At 39.9% G+C, this 19655-nt stretch overlaps 2 protein-coding genes across 8 annotated transcripts in view; one reads left to right on the top strand and one right to left on the bottom strand.

Annotated features, from left to right (window-relative positions):
- Nucleotides 1–308: 308 nt before the first annotated feature.
- Nucleotides 309–14020, bottom strand: znf451 (zinc finger protein 451). Of its 6 annotated transcripts, none has more exons than XM_035912101.2 (13): nucleotides 13959–14020; nucleotides 7421–7484; nucleotides 7096–7179; nucleotides 6877–6990; nucleotides 6238–6349; nucleotides 5707–5854; nucleotides 5473–5599; nucleotides 5226–5385; nucleotides 4905–5043; nucleotides 3231–4768; nucleotides 3093–3161; nucleotides 1794–1859; nucleotides 309–1283 (listed from the first exon to the last, which is right to left on the bottom strand). In XM_035912101.2, exons 2-13 carry the CDS (start codon nucleotides 7478–7480, stop codon nucleotides 1204–1206), a joined length of 2697 nt encoding a protein of 898 aa, XP_035767994.1. In that variant the 5' UTR covers nucleotides 7481–7484; nucleotides 13959–14020; the 3' UTR covers nucleotides 309–1203. The 6 variants fall into 6 exon arrangements, with proteins under 6 accessions (XP_035767994.1, XP_006800808.1, XP_006800810.1 ...); XM_006800745.2 differs by lacking the exon at nucleotides 13959–14020 and adding an exon at nucleotides 8554–8727; XM_006800747.2 differs by lacking the exon at nucleotides 13959–14020 and adding an exon at nucleotides 7947–7981.
- dst (dystonin) overlaps nucleotides 10936–19655 on the top strand; it is a 103707-nt gene continuing 94987 nt past the window's right edge. For both annotated transcript variants that reach the window (XM_087850256.1, XM_087850255.1), the window contains exons 1-4: nucleotides 10936–11349; nucleotides 11701–11732; nucleotides 12881–13069; nucleotides 16944–17157. In XM_087850256.1, coding sequence (XP_087706382.1) covers nucleotides 11166–11349; nucleotides 11701–11732; nucleotides 12881–13069; nucleotides 16944–17157 — 619 coding nt within the window. In that variant the 5' untranslated portion in view covers nucleotides 10936–11165. The remainder of the gene's footprint in view (nucleotides 11350–11700; nucleotides 11733–12880; nucleotides 13070–16943; nucleotides 17158–19655) is intronic.

The raw sequence follows: 19655 nt of genomic DNA, 5'->3' as shown, positions 1-19655 counted from the left end.
GCTTTTTCCTTGAGAAAAATAATCTAGCATTCTAGCGTAGAAGGATCGGGATTCACATGACACCATGCGAAGAGAGTCTGTGACATACAATACACTGGAAAACAGAGCGCAACTGGAGACACAGCACTGTGGTCACATGTTCAGCTCAGGCATCTTGCAGTGTGGTGGATGCCATCTATAGCACACGTGTCGAAACACTCTGGCTCCTCACAAGTGTCAAGCTTACAAAATTGCAAATCTGCAAGGTTCAGTTTGGTGTCCACTTACTGCAAATAATGAAAAACTCAGAAAAAGTAAGAAACAGGACAAACATTTAATTCTTTATTATATTCTGAACACGTCACCTTGTACAAAACATTCTAGTATAACATTAGATGAACAGCATGTTACAAAAGCACTTCTGGCTTTCTCAGAACTCCAGGAGGCTTCTTTTGAGAGCTTCTTCCAACTCTGTGAAAACAAATTACACGAGAAAACCTTCATTCATACCAGCATGGCCATATGGAAAACACTACAAATGGCATCATTTCAACAACACTGAGAACATTTTATGTTGACCACAATGTCATAACTTTAACATTTCTATTCTTTCATATCTCCAAATCTATTTATAGTGATCCCCAAAATGTTTCCTTCGTCTTTGAGCCAGCAGAGCCTTTAGGTCATCCACACTCCCCGCCCCCCTCTTCATGACGTCTCACAGGTGCCATAAAGATTGACTCTCACTCCGTGCCGACATCATACTAAAATCTTCTCCTGGGAAAAATATTCTTTCAGTAGGCAGCTGCTTTGTTTTAGATTTCATATTTTGATGAAATCTAAAATCTGGACACTGATTGGAGTTTCTTACTCCATTCAAGAGATCAGCATGAATGCTAAATTTGGACTTGTCTGAAAATAACACCTTCAAAAGCTGCAGACTTTCTGTGCGTGTTATTTGCAAATTTAAGCCTAGCTGTCCCAGTCTGTGAGCTGGATAGTTTCCACTCCCCTCTACCCACACTTCGAATAGTCTTTGAACTGAGCTGTGTCTGTAATCCTGCTCAAAGCACTCCTCTGTGGCGTTTCTAAGCATTTTTTGTAATCTGATGGTGGCCTTTCTGAGTGCCTTTTGTTCCGAGGACTGACTTCTCTCTTCATCTTTCTGAAAATATTTCATAACCATGGAGGGTTGAAGATTGAGATGGTCGGATGAACGTTGTGTCATTCTATGCTTGAGCTCACGTCACCGTCTTTTACTGTTTGTCCCCAGTAGGAAGGTAATTTATGAATTTCTGAAGAACCTGTTTACACAGACGTAATTCATCACATTACTTTCCGATTTAAGCAGCAGGTTCATGCTTTCTCAAATGTAAGCCTGACATCGTTTTAGTACACAAAACTACAGTCGAGTTTCTTTTTCATCCTTTTGATCAAACACATTCTTTATCTCGACATTTGTTAAATGTGTTCAAATTCCTCCAAGCAGTGAGTCACGGTTCGATTCCTGGCCAGCCAGACTGCGAGTGCACATCACACTGCATCCCATATTTCCTGTCTGTTCCCATCTAATAAAAGAACTAAAAAAAACTCTCCCAGAAGGCTGGGAATAAACCTCACTGAACCAACTGTTCAAATATTTTTTAGGCCTGCATGTTATCCATTGACATTTTCATTCCTTCATGTGCAGGGCAATGTCAACAATCACCGACTGTATAACGTACAGATAACAAAAAATACGATACGTTGTATTGTACTGACTTACAAACTGTTCAAAAGAGAAAGACTATATCCTCAGCCCTGCACACACATACCTGCTGACTCTTGTCCTTCTTCTGCGCTCAAAGACAGCGCGCGTTTCATTTCATCATCCGATTCAACTGTAACAGAATACAGAGTCGTTTATCCAAGCTGTTAAAAATCAAGATTAATGAGGATACTTTAAGACAAGTAAATCAGTGGGTTTTTGTTTGAGAGGACATTCATAAGATTAATTATGCAAATAATTATTAGCAGTTGAGCTAAAGCAAGAATTCTCTTTAAACAGACAGCCGTTAGTGTCTCATGACGAAAAGAGAGAAAAAAGAAGTAGCGTTTATTTAGTATCTAGCCTTTTCTTTCTAGTTACAGGTGACAACAAAATTATTAGTCCCCTATGAAAATTAAAATTTTGTCCATTTCAAATTTGCTCTAGTGCTTTTTTAATAGAGCTAAGGATTTTCAACATAGGATTACTAAACACACTAGTTTTCTTTAGAAAGCATAAATTATTTCTATTTGCACACAATAACAGAATTGTTTCAGAATTTTCTTTTTTACCAGGGTCAATAATATTCGCTCCCTGAGAAAACGGGCCTTTTTATTTAGCTATAGCAAAAACCACCACTGTGCAATGATGTGCTTTATTTTTGTAATGCTCAAAGCTTTTAAAATCATTAAAACTGTGGGTTTATCTTCCAATTTAAAGAAAGCATAAGAACCTCAAAAAGAGTTTGAGTTATCATGTGAAAAACAGCTTTGTCAAAGTCAAAGAAATCCTGAAGGAAAAAAAGATATGAGAACATTTTAAAGAAAACCAGGAAAATTGGGTCTGAGCAGTCAGTTTGTCTTTCAACATGACAACATAAACGATAAGTCACTCCTGGTGAAGAACTACCTCCAGAAGACCAAAGTCAACATTACTGGCTGGACTGATCAAAGACCTGACTTGATGTGGGGTAAACAGAAGACCAAGGACTATGCCAGGAGCCCATCAAATCTGAACGCATTTGAGAGACTCGGCAAAGAGGAATGGACAGGGATTACTCAGGCGATGTGTGTGAGACTTGTTGAAAACTACAAAAAACTATTGCAGGCTGTTATCCACCAAAAATGATACACCACCTATTAGCATCAGGAGGACTCATCTGGTAGTTTGTGTAAATAATTTGGTTCCTGTGTGCAAAATAAAAATAATGTAAACAATAAAAATCTAAGATTTTTGGAAAAGGTGTGATTAAAATTCTTTCCTCTGTTTAACAGCACTTTTTTTAAAAAAAAAAAATTCATAGGGGGACTAATAATTCTGGCCTCATCTGTATATCAGTGATATATATGTATAGTTTACTGCCTACCTTCCTGCACTTCACTCTCGTCATTGGTGTGATCAATGTTCAAAAATGTCAGCGTTTCGTCGTCAATCTCTGCGAACATGAATACAAATTAACATTCAAAAACAAGACATTAAATGTGAATCAGTTTAACCGATTTACCATTGCTGTCTGGTTTGATCTCCACAGCATTAGGTATTATTGGAGTGGTGGGTTCGGCTTTTGAGCTTTTCCTGCAGGTCCTGGAACTCATGCAGGGATCCAGTGTACAATGTTGCAAGTGGTAGTGTTTATGGAAACTCGGTACATCCATAAAACTCTCTTGGCAGTCTTTGCATCTGATGTCAAAGCTCTTGTCCAGGTTCAAGGCTGTGTGTTTTGTGTGGACATGAGTCTTGATCTGTGCATAGGATGGAACAGATACATCGCAAGGCACACAGATGTACTGGCATTTTTCTTCCGCAGCCAGATTCCTCATGCATTGTGTGTAAGTGGCTTTCATGTCCTCTTTACTTTTTTCCGAACCCATGCACGGGCATGTAAACTGACTGGTCCTCTCAGCGGCAGTGGCAGAAAAGCAGGTGGCAGCGGCAGCAGCAGCGGCATCTGGCTGAACAACTTCAACGTCATCCATGCAGTAGTAGTCCTTACTGTGAAGATTCTTGTAGTGCTCAAAAAACTCCTCCTCAGATCCAAACTCCATGCTGTCGCAGAGGCCGCAGAAATAGGAAGTTTTTATGAGCCCATCATGCTCATTCATACAGTGTCTCCGTACGGTGGACTCTTTGAAGAACTTCTGAGGACAGTGTCCGCAGACAAATCTCTGAAAGCTGTGACTACTAACATCGCTGCAGTGTTTGCGGACGGCAACCTCCGAGTCAAAGACATCCTCGCACATCCTGCACATCCAAGACTGCTCTACTTTTGATGAAGACACCTCTGTGCTCAGCTGGACTTTGGCCACAGACGAGGAGTGAAATGTGACGTCACTGCTAGTGGATGGCTTGACATCAACGATTATGGGAAGCTGCTCAGGCACTTCTTGTTCACTGAAATACGTGTGTCCGCTGTGAGCTCCGGCCACGTGTGACAGGATGTCTTCGTACCGAGGCATTTCCACTTTGCACTTGCGGCAGTAGAAGAGGAAGTTGGAGAGATGAGCGCCCCCGTGAAAGCGACTCATATGCAGACGTGCAATGGAAGACTCCCCCATATGTTTGCCACACACGCCACACTGATGGAAAATTTGGTTCACAGCCAGAAGGTGCTTACTGGCTCCAGCCTCGTCTGAAAACTGAAGACCACACTCGCAGCACCAAGCTGTTACGGTCTCGCTACTGGTGACAGTCACACTTGTCCCCAAGCTCTGCTGTTTAGCTGGAAATCTGTCATGGTTGTCGCTCTTCTTGTTTCTTTTGAGAGGTGTTGCAAGGCCAGTGGTCTCCTCTGTGTCTTTTGAGTCTCTAGCTCTCTTCGAGTGTTGAATTTCACTAAACCTGCAGTGCTGAAGAAGTGCTTTTGCCATTGTTTGGTTGAGTTCAACTTCATGCTGCATCGACCTCCTGTGTCTCTCAATTTCAGCTTGGCTGAGGAAGATTTCACAGCAGACAGAACACTGTCCTCGCACTTGCAGCTGATTCATGACCTGTACTATCGTCTTGTCAGCTTTGGCCACAGCACAGCCCTGTCGGCAGTACACACTAAAAAGAGGAAAATGAGGGACAAGGGCCATAAAAATGAGTTTCATAAAGGATCTGAATACAATCAGTGAAATATATATAAAGAGATTTCACTACATTCAAATGTTGTAAAAAAACAAAAAAAACCAAAACATACTTAAAGTGAGCTTGAGCTGCTTGATGGGAGATCAGTACGTTATGACACAAAGAACAGCGGACACTGAACGCTACATCTTTGCACAAGGCGATGAGACGATTCTTGACATGTTGAGGGACAGGGACTGGCAGCGGACTTCCTGTGGGTTTTTTAAAATCAAATGTAAAATAAAATGCAAATTGGCTCATTTAGCTACTTTCCAGTATCTAAGATCTTCTAGAACCACACAAACAAAAGTAACCTGAGTAAATATAAAATGCTGTTTTTAAGTGATAATTTTATTTATTAGAGGAAAAAAAGTAAAGAAAAGAAAAAAATTACCTTTTAAGGCGAGTGAGTCTTTGAAGTGGCTTTCGGCTGACATGTGCTGGAGACACTCGTCTCTGAGGTTGAAGAGGTGGTAGCAGGCAGGACATGCAAAACACACAATTCGCTGATACATCTGGTTGATGCTATGACCATCGGCATTAGATGAGGACACCTAGTAACCAAAACAGTTCTGAATTATTACACCATGCAGGGATTCAGGCTGCAACTTCTAATTGCACAGTCAGAAAAGTGCACAGACCTTCGACTTAACGTGGTTCCTCCAGGATTCTTTGGCCTGAAAATTCTTTCCACATGCAACACAGGCAAAGAACTCTGACGGACTTCCTTTAAGATTGATAGTCGGGTCACATGGGGAGTGATCAAACCTGCATACAAGAGCTTTTACTCAATACATGTGCAAGAGACAACCATTTTTCGTGAGGAAAACAGTTGAGCCGCTGCACCAACACACTCACGAATGAAGAATTATTACCTTTTCAAGTGTCCATCAAGGAGGGAAGCATTATCATAAACTCGACCACAGTTAATTACTGGACAAGTATGCCTAGTTGAGATAGTTCTGTGGAAAGAAGTTCTTTGTCTTCCCTCGGAACCAGCACTGATCGCTCCAGGTTTAAGACCTAGATAAACACAATATTGCAGTATGTTAAGTCCCACAAACCACTCCACTGACAACTATAACAGAAAATTGCACCAATAAATCATTGATTTGACCCCGGTGGATGCAAGCCACTCTACACCACTAGAAAGTTTGTTTAGAATTCATTCAAAACATTTCAAGCCATTGTGTTTTTAGATAGACAAAATAATATGTACACATGCAAACACTACCAAAAACATGACCTCCTTGGTAGAGGCAATTAGCATACTGATAGAAATGTAAAAAACAAACCAAAAAAACAAAAACAAACAGCAACTACGTGACAGGAAAATGTTTTAAAAGTCGTTCTACTTATTTGAGTAAAACAACTACAACAGATTTCTAATCCCGTTCAATAATTACCTGGCATCTTTAACCACATGTCTACACAACGTTTGGCTTCCTGATTAATCCCATTTACAGCACTAACAGCCAGCTCCTGTTGTCCATGAGCTTTTTGTAGGATCTGCTTCTCCTGAAAAAGGGGCAAAGACGTAACACGTAAGATATTTGCCTCACATGGAAAACACAAAACAAAACAAACAAACAAAAAACAACAACACATCAGTGAAAACCAGCTGACTGTTTAATGTTGGTTCTCCAAGTAATGTTGCATGTTATGAATAGACTACCTTCCCCATTTTTTGTGGCCACAGGGGGGCACTGCTGCTCATAAAGTTGGGCTTAATCTACCCATACACTAACCCAGTAAAATCTTGGTGAGGATCTAAAGTTGAGTTTAAATTTCATGTTCTTTGTGAATATGTTAATTAGCACATGTATGTGTTAGCAATTTAAAATTCATAGTAAAATTTATTTTAAAACAGTTCACATAAAGCATAAGGCAATGCATCTTCTACTTTCCTGCTGTGCAGAAAAAAAAGGTACAGATCTGAATGGAAACAGTGAAAACAGAATCAATTTTCTGACAGGCTAAATGATTAATGAAAGTCCAACAAACAACAAATGACAGTGGCTGAGTTTATTTGTCAACAACCTTACCTTGAATGCCCTGCATTTATCTGCTCGTTCCTTTTTCTGTACAGCCACTTGGTGCGCCAGTCTGTCCAGGGTAGATGTAACACGTGCTTTATGTCGGCTGATTTTATCTTCAAGCTACAATTGAAAGAAACAGTGCGTTTTTAAGAAAAAAGGATATTAACATATGAATTAAAAGGTTTAAATAACCAAATGATCTGTTTAAAAAAAAAAAAAACTTACTGTATTGGGCAATGATGAACATCCCTCATCCTCACTGTCACTCAACAGGTCAATACATTCCAATACTGGTCTGAGAGGGCCCTCCTGCATTAAAAAAAGAAGAAAAAAAAAACATCAACACTATTTCAGGCTTATAAAACACATCTAAAGTCCAAATCATAAGGACCTGGACAGTATGAGACATCAGTGAATGGAGAGAAAAAATAGCAGTCTGTTTATTAGGCTTCATTAACGTGACAGTGAATAATGCCACTAGTTTGAAAACCAAAGTGTTATCATTTTCAACTAATATTTATTTAATAGAGCCAGAGTGCATATGACTTACTGATACAAACTCGACTTCTTTTTCCACCTCATCTTTATCTGCGTCAACTGGAGAGGACATGTTACTAAAGGAAACGGGAAGATAACACACGTTTTCAAGCTGGAGTACGTACTTATAAAGCTTAGCGACAGTTCTTCGGACAACACAGTAACAATTATAATTACCTCTTTTGGTGCAATTAGCTTAACAGTTACGTTTAAGCTAAGTCTGAACAACACAGACAGTTAGGCAAAGGAAACAGTAGCAGCTGGATAGCTTAGGTCTCGTAGCAAATATGCGAGACGTTGGGCAAACGAATATTAGCATGCACCTTTTTTGAAAACTTCTTGTCGTTGTCAAGCCTTTTAAAAGTACGAAAATACGACTTGCTTTAACGAGGGTCACCCGTGTAGAAATTCAACATGGGGGCATAATTTCTTCCTCGTTTCGCCACTTCATTTAGTACTTCTCTTCGGTGCTGCCTCTCATGTGGGAGCTGCTCTACAGCAACTATTCAACGACTTAAATCAGTGTTGTTGCAGTATACCTGTTAACCAGCGGCGGCAGGAGTGAGCTGCGAGCTTCTAAACAGCACTTCAAAAGTGGAACGAAGAAGAAGTTACGCGCCACTACACTACGGTGGTGCGTTCACGGGCTGCATGAAGTTCAATGATCATAATATGTAAATCAAAGCAATTTTTACACACATTGACATGATCGAAGTTAAAAAGCCCTACATGTCACCTAGAATTTCACTCGTCTTCTGCTGGGGGATTGTTCTACCAACCATACTCTGGTGAAGACTATTATTAGCAGTGATATCTCCACTCTGAAAGAAATAACTCATGGGTCACAAACACTCACTGTGTGAGATATGCAAGATAATATTATGTTGTGTAATGTTAGATTTAAAAAAATTAAAAACTGCAAAAAAGTGTTTGCAGTTTTTGCGTTTTCACACCGCTTAACTAATGTCCGCTTCGTAGTTCATTACTGGAAGTGTTTCTGAAACTAAAACCCCCATTCCCACAGGGTGCTACACGACCTTCTCTAAAAAATAAATGGATGCCGACGAGAGGCTAACGTCCGGTAAAACCGATCAAATACGGCATATCTGAGACTCATAGCTTAAATTAAGATAAGCATCGCATTACCTGTACCTGTGTTGCTCACTCTGTCAGATTGGTAGCTCACTGCTACAACATCCCAAATAAACGTAAACGCAGCTAGTCCGGACGTCATGTATAGCGGGTGCGGTTTTTTTGTTCGCAGAGTGTGCGCTGCGTGGACGGAGCTTGGGCTTGCTACAAAATACACGAGAGAACAAAGTCCGCCTCTGCGCTCTTATCTAATCCGGGTCGAAGCGCGATGATGTTACCAACTACTACCCTTTTAATATTCTAGTTATCCCCGCCAGAGGCGCCAACTTTACCTAGATTCATATTTATGTATCATATTTAACATCGTTTAGTGGAGAGATGAATTGTACACCTTCATATACATAAACACCAAACACATATGTAAATAGCAGCATTACATGGTGCTCATCTGCGCCCTTCTCTACCACGTTGAATGCAGAATACACATCTACTCTATTCTGTAAATCTAGTTTCATCATGCATTGATTTGCAAATCTCATAAACAAATATTTTATTCACAATAGAAAAAAGTATAAACACATCTCAAAAGGGTGGGGATAAGGCCATGTTTACTGCTGTGTAGCATGCCCTCTTCTTTTAAAAGGAGTCTGTAAACGTTTAGGCTCTCTATGAGTCCAATTGTTGTACTTTTGGGAGAGGAATCTTTTCCAATTCTTTTTCTTATATAGGATTGTAGTTGTTCCACATTCCTGGGTCTTCTTTGTTTTATGTTATTTCGTGATGTGTCAAATGTTGTCAGTTGGTGAAAGTATAGAGTTTAGTGTCACCTCGTTGAAATATGCACACCTTACATTACCTTCGTAATGCAGCGCTGTTTGAGGGCCCAAATATCGCAGGCATCCAATTTTGATTTTCTGTTGATGATGTTATGCACTGTAGACAATGAAATATTCTAGGTCTTCACAATTCTACACTGAGGAACGTCATTCTGAAACTGATCCACATTTTTTTAACCTCAGTTTTTTGCAGACTGGTGAACCTATAGCCATCTTTACTTCTGAAACACTCTGGTTTGACCTGTTGGCACTGAGCCTAGTCCCTTGCAACATGCTACTCCAGTTGTTTCTTTTTAACACCACTTCCAGGCTTTAGTTGCCCAAATCCTGACTGTTTCTAGATGTGCTGATGACATCAAATTCAATAATAATAATGTTTTTTTTTCATGAAATAGTGAAATGTCTTAGTTGAAGGATTAGATTTTTTATAATGTTCTATTGTGACTAAAAAATTCCGTTACAATCTGTTTTTATCTACATTTTATACAGCATCTTACTTTTTTGGATATGGGGTTTCATTCTGTTCTGTTCTCTTCTATTTATTAAAACTCATATGTTGCATATTTGACACAGGCAATATGATATCACTGCATATATGGCAATATGCAGTGATATTTATAGCAGGCCATGTAGTTAGAAAGTTAAAGCCAAGCACACAGACATAACCAGGATTCAAACAAGGTGAAAGAAGGTCTGTAGGTTGTGTTTTGTTGTTGTTGCTGCTGTTTTATGACAAATGATAACACCTTCAGACATTTTAGTATAGCCTTGAGCAATCTAGGGCATCCGTTGCAGTTTGTAAGTACACAGCTTTTACAATAGCTTATAAAGCTTACATTTTGTAACACAGTTTAATTCAATAATACTGAAAGCTGTACTCTTAAACATCAAAGATGACCTGATGGATAATGAGAACTAATTATTTTATTTGAAAAATAAAATGTAGATTTTTATGTCTAACTATTGGGATGATTATATTTGTAAGTTGGTAAATGTATGAGTGACACATACAACTATACACATGTTGTTATACGTTAGGTGGAAAACTGTATTTACTAGTCCAAGCATTTAAATAGTCTAAGAATAGTCGTATGTAATTTACATACCTACGCCCACAATGTGCGGTGTTGTATAAACACGTGTTTTTTCTCCTGCCACACTTTGCTTGTCTGAGTCTTTCATTTAGCAGAAGGAGAGATGATGTCATCTCACCCCAAAATTACATAACCCGTGTTGGCTTATGATCAGAGTTTCTGCTCGCTCTAATCCTCAAAGTATCTGTGCATAGGACCTGCCTCATCTCAGCACCTATCATACATTTTAAAACCATGCTGGACCTGCTCTACAAAATACAAACGATATTTCAATTCGGGGCAAAAAACATGCTGTATGTGTATACAGTGGCGATTACACTCTAGATTACATTTAAAAATATTAAAGAAATATATATCCACCCTACTAGTGCAGTACATCCACGGGTCTACACGGATTAGTGTTATTTACTATTGCAGCGTTATTCGTGTGGGCAGCCCCCTCTGCAGCAGATTACAGTGATGCTGGGATGAATCTGCTGACTCTCCCTGCCCCTGTTAAAAAAATAAATAAATAATTTAAAGTGGCGTCTCTGCTGAGTCATGCATTGTACCCCACAATAATGATATCAATAGTCTGGGCTGTCCTTTCTGGACCTGTGCGCTCTCCGCGGTTTACTGTGCGATGCTTCACGTATGTTAGTGAGTGTCTTTATTCTCTTGCCGAGTTATCAGCGACATAACGGCAGCGGAGGAGCCGGCTGTCTGAGGCTGCCAGATCTGCCCTATATCTCGTCTTATGATGATCGCTGCGGCGTTTTTGGTCCTACTAAGGCCGTACAGTATTCAATGTGTGCTGCTGTTGTTGTTGCTTTTGCTGGGGACTATTGCGACAATTTTGTTTTTCTGCTGCTGGCATCGCAGGCTTCGTAATGGAAAGCATCCAATAAAATCTGTGCTCTCTGGACGCCCCAAGAACCGCGGTGAGTAGCGTACAGGCCAGCCGCATCTTCTCCTCCTGACAGCTCATGGTACATATATTCATGAAGCCTACAGACATTAGAGATACGTATAATCGTTCATAGTCTGATTATGTTTATCTTTTGTATATAAAAGCAGAGTCATCACTGTTAACGCCTGTTTGGGCTGTGAGACTCAGAGGTGATACTGTGCGTATCTTGGATTTTGTTTTTGCTTTTTTACTTAAAGTAACCTGAAGCATCTTAAACTTGTTATTACTTATGGCCAAATGCATATCTCATAGCCGAGCTGCAGTCATTGCAATGTTTTACATCCTAACATCTCTTTTGTAATATCTGTTATCTGTCTTATAGTTGGCCTGCGAACGCATCATTTTCGATCAGAGGTATGATGAACTTTTTACATAATGGCTTTGTCACCTAATAGCCAGGAGGAATGATCACTTGTGTTAAAGTGAGACTACATTTAAGCTTTAAGCTGTGATTTAACCAACGCTTCACCTTAAAGAGCGTTTCTTTTAGACTTTTATCGAGGGCTGCATGGCTATTTTAGGGTCTATGCTGTGCGCAGTGCGCATGTGTTATCAATAAATGATGTGGGTGATATTGCAGTTTCACTACTGTTTCTTTTCTCAGAAACACATGGGTTAGAGCTAACTCTGAGTTCACAGAAACCGCTTTTTTTTAAACGATCCACAATATCATTATGTTAAATGTCATTTGGTGCTGACGACTTAAAACACGAAGACCATTTTCTGTCGATCCGTTTCCGTTTTAAGCCTTTTTGCTTTCAAAATAAAAGTAGAAATGGTTTAAGAAAACAGCCATGTAAGTACTAAGCTTTTAGCCTGGAAGGGAATGATTACGAATAAAAATAAGCGCTGCAAGAGCTATGCTAAACTAAAAATTAACATTATGTTATGGATAAAGCTGTTTTAGCCGGTTTTAATCTTCCTGACTTGGCCTATGAAAGAGATAGCCTCTTTTTAATTACAATTGCAACTATAGAGTTGTTGGAAACTAATGACAGTGTAAGGTTTTAGTAAAGCTATTCTTTATTTCAAGTGCAACATTGGCAGACCAGTGTTATGGCCAACCACGCTGCTATAGAATAGAATGCAGTCTTCTTGTTTTTATAGTTGCAAAACCAAAAGCTTGCCTTCATTTGTAGGTCATGTTATTGAACCACATGATACAGAATCCCTACTGACTCAGTACTTTAGCTGGTAGGGATTCAGTATCATGTTCAAGGACATCAAATGCAGGGCAGTTTTAGAGCCTTAATGTTGTAAAACAGTGTCCTCAATCTTTACGAAAACTTGAGATAAATGTAATTTCAAAAAGCACATTTTCTCTTCAGAGTGACTGAAGTTTCTGTGTGATCAGCCTATAAAGTAACAGCATCCCACCTCTACTTTAAACCTGAATTACAAACGCTGTAATTCTTCATAATCTAACACAGCTTTTAACTTCTTATGCTAAGGTATGCCTAATGCATAATCTGTTACCAGCTTGACATGTTCATGTTCCCCAGGGCTTCAGGCACAGTCCACATCGCCCGAGAAGGAGCATACATGCTCGAGTGACAGAGGAAAAGCCCAATCTGGTCGAGGTTCCTGAAAGTGAACCCGATTCATCGTCGTCTCTAAGAAAACGCAAAGTGAAGAAGAGAGTCCTGCCAGAATTTTACCAGTCTGTACAAGTCACCCCTACACGTAAACCTGTAGGTACCCCACTTCACTGTTACCATTAAGACTAATGATAACACAATACGCTGGATTTGCTTGCTCCCCTCAACAGGAACATCACAATGTACATTGGAAAAGGAGTGCTAACTTGCTCTAGGGCAAAGGGGAGATGCTTATTTAAGGAACCTGACACTTGGGTGTGCTGTTGAATGATGGGTTTCTTCCCAAGAAATGAAACGTTGCTGTGCTGGTACTGCAGGGTGTCTTGTTCAGTTTCTAATCATCATAATCAAGACCAAACATTTAAAGGTTTTTTTTACTGCCAATCCGCTACCTGTACAGGACATACTGAAGAAATGAAATACTGTCCCTCCCTAGTCTTACTATAAAGAAGAATTAAGAAAAGATAAAGGACACTCTAAGGAACTACTGCCACTATGTAGAATAGTGTCAGTGGTGCAAGATATACATTAAATAAATAAAAATAAAGTAGCCTTTGAGCTGTACATGGACAGTAGTGCAAATAACCAACAGCAGCATTTACATTTAAAAATTAAAAAAATATATTTACCAACAGATCCTGTAATCTTTGCTTTAAATATTTTTTCCCCAGAAATTAAAAAGTACATGAACTCAACAGAAATAAAGTATTCTATGGATATGCCCCATGCCGCGGTGTTTTAAAGGCGCTGCATCATTAAAAAGGTTCAGTGGACTCAACAATCCAAACATATTTCACTTAATTATAACAATAATTATAGTAATAAACTCTGGTTTTGCTGCAGCTTGAAGTTCACAAGTGAATCACCTGTTTTATTAGATTTTATGACTCCTTAAATAATTTGAATTACTCATCCTAGCCTGCACGCTAGTGCGTGCCTTTGGAGGCGTAATATGGTATGCTCCCTGTGCCTTTTAACTCACCGCAGTTTTAGATCTTCAGCTTTTCCACATCTCCACCTTCTTTGTGTTATCTTGTCTGTGAGCTGCACTGCTTGAGAACGCGAGCGGGCCTGTTGTCCTTCAATACTTTTGTCACTTTCAGATTGTGCTGGTAAAATTTACAGTAAGGAAAGACAGGGACAACATTTGACCCAAAGACTGAGTGGGTGGGGGGATAATGTATGATTACAGGAGCACAAAGCAAAAGAAGGAGGGGACCTCCCCTTAACGAAGGTGACTTACAGAAACAAAAGGTGCAACCACATTAAAGTCCTTTGTTTTGATGCCCTTTCTTTATGTATTGCTCCTCCAATCTGGGAATATATATTTGAATTCCCGAGACAGAAATTCTGATTTCACAAAATCATCTCATCTGTGGGTGTTTTTGAATGTGTCTGATTCAAATGTGACTGCATTGAGAATGTTAAATACACTAACCAGCATACAGCATACCCCTACTGCTTTACATTGGTGTTGTTTAGTATGAGTGTATAAATTTAGACTGACAAACTGTCCAAAGGATCCTATTGATATCCTCACACCATCACTGGTGCAGACTCCACCAATAGTTGTTTGTTGTGTTGCAATACTGTAGATAACAGAAACACTTTTGTGCTTTTTACTATTTGACTGGTCAGCAGACAAGATGAATAACGACTCGACTGGAGCCAACTGTGAGGAAAGACTCATCTATGAGATGCAGTCATTTGGCTTCTGAACTGGATATTTTGCTGCCACCAGTTAACATTTTATGTGACGTTTTATTTATACATTTGTTATGCAGGTGAAATGTTTAACCAAGGATTAAGAAAAAGATAAATGATGCCATGACACAATATTGTTAGTCTAACAACACAGCAAGAAAAGGAGGTTTGCAAATTACTTGAATCACAATGAGAATAACAATTCAGAGATGAATGCAATTATGAAAACAACAAGATCAGTGAGCACGGGCCTAATTCAGGCCACAATACATCATTTATAATGTGTTTACATGCCTAGCTCACAACAGTCTGTTTAAAATGAATAATCAACCATGGTTCTCTTGTTGTGATAAAACCAAATGTTCTTTGTGTATGTTTTTTTAAATAAACATGTCTATATAAATGACGCTGACCAGCAGCAGAATACAGCTTAAACAAGCAATTTCAGCCCAGTGCTGATTCAAACCAGGTCCTGAGTGGAAAAATTTGGTTTCTTTTACAGTAACCAAAAGAAGTCTTCACCGGTAAAGAGTAACCTTCGTGATGATCGTGCTCATATTATTTTTAGCGCCAGTAATAGCTCTTGGGCAAAGATTATGAGGTTTTAAAAAGTAATAAAGAATCATCTACTTCCCCAAGTGATGTGAGAGTGGCTCTAATATTTCAGCTAGTCTAATGCCTGTAATTTTCTTTAAATGAAACTAAGTGCAAACTGACTTCTGAGAACATGCTTTTATTCCAGTAGTAACTAACTTTCCTCGAATTGTGCAGTTGTTTTGCATTTTATGAGTAGGAATTATGAAGAGAGCTGATAAAAACTGCAACACTAAGCTGCACTTTTTAGGACTGATCTCATCCTGATGAAAAGTGATGCGACAATATAAAAAAAAAAAGGCTGCTAATATTAACAGCATGTTGCTTTTATCAGCTCTGCAGACAGCCATGAAAGCAGCGGCTATTTTAAGCCACAAATCACTTTCTGTCACTCCAAAGAAATAATATCCTCCACTTTCGCAATCTGTGCAGAAGCTCTAGGTTTACCTTTTAATAACACAGGACTAAGAGGAAGGCAGACCTCTTCCTTTCCTGTCCACAGATTATCTGTTTCAAGTGTCATTAAACTGCACTTTTGTCACTTAAGGGGTTGAAGTTGCTATAACTTTGCCCCACCCTATCCACTGGGCTGTGCTTGCCTGTGTTTGTTCTCTTGCCCAACCTCAGGTGTGTTAGGGTGCAGCAAGGAATTGCAAAAGAAGGTAATCCATTTACCAGTCCTGCCTTTGAGCGTTTTTGTTGTGACTTGTGTTACAAAAGGAGAATGTGTGAGAACTGAACTAATTGGTCAATCCTGGAACTAAATGTCAGTTAATTTGGTTTTGTTCTAAAATATATATTTCTGATTTAATATTTAAACCAAGTGTGTCGTGTTGTGCAACCGCTGGACTCTGACTAGCACAGTGGTTTACTCTGTTTAACACTTCAGTGTCCAACCGCACGTAATTGTGTAACTGTGTGCAAAGTCAGAGCAGTGACCAAGGGGGGTCTGTTGTGGAGTCCTCGCCATGGTAATCAGTGGGATTACCCCCCGTCTTCATATTAACCCCGCGTTTAAGGTCGCTATTTGTAGCAACACATCAGATTTGTACAAGGATGGCGCTCTAACACCGCCGTCGCTGCTCCTGGAGCTGCTGTTGTTGGCTACCGGGTGTGACGCGCAGACACATGCATTCTGCTCTCCCATCACGGTCCAGCTTTGCCTCGACAACACACAGCGTATCATCCCTCCAGCCCTCTGGAGATCTGACATCACCTCACATCTTTAATGCTCCGACAAGGGACGAACGCGTGGCCGGAGCATCACTCAAAGGGCGTGGCACCTTGTGAAAAATGTCTATGAAGTCTGAAAGCTAATAACACGCATAAGGAATTTCTTTCTTTCTTTTTTTTGCCTTTCTTCCAGCTGACAGGTCTCCATGTATACAGTGGTAAGTGTTGTCATTGACCTGGCGGGGGAGCCAGATACTATTGATTTCGCATCGCTTTCATTTGCCTCGTTCGCTTATTGTTACGGGTCATTTGGAGTTGGTGGATCAAGTGTGCGTCCTCACACCTAACGTGCCCATATTTATGCACCTTGACCCGCGATGGTGAGGCGGGGAGGGGATGGGTTGTGAACGTTTTAATTGCTTAGCTGTGTTTCTCATACATTTCAAGACAAGCATTGTTCTTTCCACCCTTATCCCCATTTTCTTTTGTCTCACAGAGCTCCAGTTCGGGCAATCCTTCCCTACACTGCTCCATGTCTTCCTCGGCGGATTTTTCGGACGAGGATGAGTACAGTCTTAAATCTGGATCGGCGTCTCCCGCACCCGGAGACACTTTACCCTGGAACCTGCCGAGACATGAGCGGTCCAAGAGGAAAATCCAGGGAGGATCCGTGCTGGATCCGGCGGAGAGAGCTGTGCTCAGGATCGCAGGTGAGGGGGAGTCTCCTTAATATGAAGTTATTAGATAGCAATGTGTAGTAAGGACAAAAACCGTCTTGGGATATGTTACAATCCCCACATATGATGTATTTAGAGGAAAAAATGACAGACCTCCTTAAGTTTATTATTTTCTCGTGAGCTCAGGTTTATTTGGGGACAAGCTTGTCTGTAGTGACGTGGATCTGTGGCACATGTGATGGTATTTTGGTCTGCCTGTTTTCTGCTTTTAGACTGATGCTTTAAACCCAACCAACAAAATATTGATTGTCTAGTGTAGTTTTAACATTTGTCCCTTGTTATTAACCAAAAAATAAAAATTTATTATAATAATAATATTTTTTTTTTAAATGTATTTGCTGATATGCACAATCACAGTACACGTTTATTTGCGCCGAAGTGGGTAATTAAAGCTTTTTATCCCCCTGCCATGGGCTGGCAGTTTCTTCACACTTGATAAGTTGATCGGAAAACTTGTTTTATAGCACGTAAGCATTTTATAATGATACTTTGACTCTAATTAACGCCGTAAAATCTCTACGAGAAATAGCGTTTCAGATAGATTGTCATGCGTGACGCGTTCAATAAAAGCTGGGTATCCGTAGGTTTAATGTTGAGCTTATGTCGGCAACAAAGATAAATATACGATTTCAAACGTTTTGTTTGGACTAAATCAGCCAAAACCGCTCGGACACGCGATAGCTACACGGTCTCTATTTGGAGAGGCTCACAAGAACAGGCGTTGATTTTTGCGCACTCTAAAAAAATGATGTTAGCATGATTCAGCCCAGTTTTAAAATCCTACTGAGATGAGGTCCTTCCGGTTTAATGAAAATTACTCGCGATAAGATTTGGAAATGTCTTTAATTTATCTTTAAAGCCAGTATTGATTTAAGTGACATGCTAAAAAAATGAACCTTAGGTTGTTTTTTTCCAGTGTAGCCTGTACGACAGTCATTCCTATCAATCTGGTGAAGTCCGGAGAGGAAGTGTCGCCTATTGGTCGGAGCGCAGACAAGGGAGGGTTGTAGGGCGTTTCCTTTCGTACAACAACACCGCCGATTACACTCTGAATCCATACACATACACACGCACACACACACGCACCCGTGCTGTGTCCCTGTCCGTCGCTGGTGAATGTCCAGTTTGGGAAGCCCGGGTTATGGCTCAGTACGCACCGCCGGCTTATGCGCTTTCGGACGAACAGGAATACCTCCAAGCTTATGAGGATGTATTGGAAAAATACAAAGGTAGGAGAGTCAGTATTGAATGGATATGTGTCACCTTTAGGACGAAGAAGAAATTGCCTGATTGCTGCTTGACAGTTCAACAAATGTCAGCCTGCTCTCCCCCCTTCTCTCTCTCTGGTGACTGGCTAGTGTTAGTGTCTTTATCCCTGCTGTGGAAAAAGTGGGAATATTTCCTGCATGACATCACATTTAGGTTGAATTTGAATAGTCCAAACAAATGGTTTTTGTCATCATAGTTGGTCACTAAATAGGAGGCTTGTTAATTATTTTATTTAGCTGTTATATTAAAAACATTAGTCTTGAAATATGTTTAGGAAAAACTCTGATTGCAAGCGTCAAATTGAAAGGTCCAAGAGGATAAAACAAGTCTTCAGTATGAGCAAATCATATTTTCACAATGTAAATTATTATTATTATTGTATGTTTAAAAAGATCTCGCTTACAGGAATGAAATTCAAATATCTGGTGCTTCAGACCTGGCAGGGCAATGACATAGCAGGCTACGCGTCAGCTCTCATCAGTAGCTTTTCTAGCTGCTCCTTTTGGGTCTATCTCATTAAATAGAACAAATCCATCACACATAAAGGGCTAACTTCATTCAGCATATCTGCGACGGCTAGATCTTGACATCTCATAATCATGCATTCTCGTAGCAGGCCTCTGGAGATCCGGTAGGGCAAAATTCAAACAGACAGTCGTGCTTTTAACTCTTGTATTTCCTGTTCATTGAATCTGAAGCATCAGAACAACATGTAACTATTACTATGCCCTGTTGTACCAGATAGTTGTTGCGAGTATGTTCTCTCAGCTGTTGAGTATTTTAGCCAGCAGGCACAGTCAGCTGTGGTATAAGGCTTAAACGCCCCGACTGCACTCTAATGGGATCATATGATGTAGCATCATTAGGAATCTGTGGCTGGTGTCTTCCGGCAGAAGAGCTGCAATAAGACAACAAGCACACTTATTTTTGAGTGTTCTTTTGCCATCGCAGCTAGTCTGTGATCCGCTTTAGATGTTATAAACTGATTTTAGGGAAAACGTTAACTCTGCATCAACAGTTGCATGAAAAATGAACTTATCAAGGAAGGGTAAGGTGCTTCTTTTCTGTTTTCCTCATCATTTTAAGAAACTATTTTGCATCAGTCTGAAGCATTGTCGTTGCAGAGTAATGCTTATATGTTACCGTTTAACCAGTTTATCACTATGTCAAGAAAAATTAAATAGGTTTAGTGTCCTTGTTTT

Source organism: Neolamprologus brichardi, chromosome 13 (assembly GCF_056152115.1).
Source record: "Neolamprologus brichardi isolate AB-2024 chromosome 13, ASM5615211v1, whole genome shotgun sequence".
NCBI classification, from domain to species: Eukaryota; Metazoa; Chordata; class Actinopteri; order Cichliformes; family Cichlidae; genus Neolamprologus; species Neolamprologus brichardi.
Note: the sequence above shows the minus strand (reverse complement) of the source record. Positions and strands in the feature narration are given on the sequence as shown.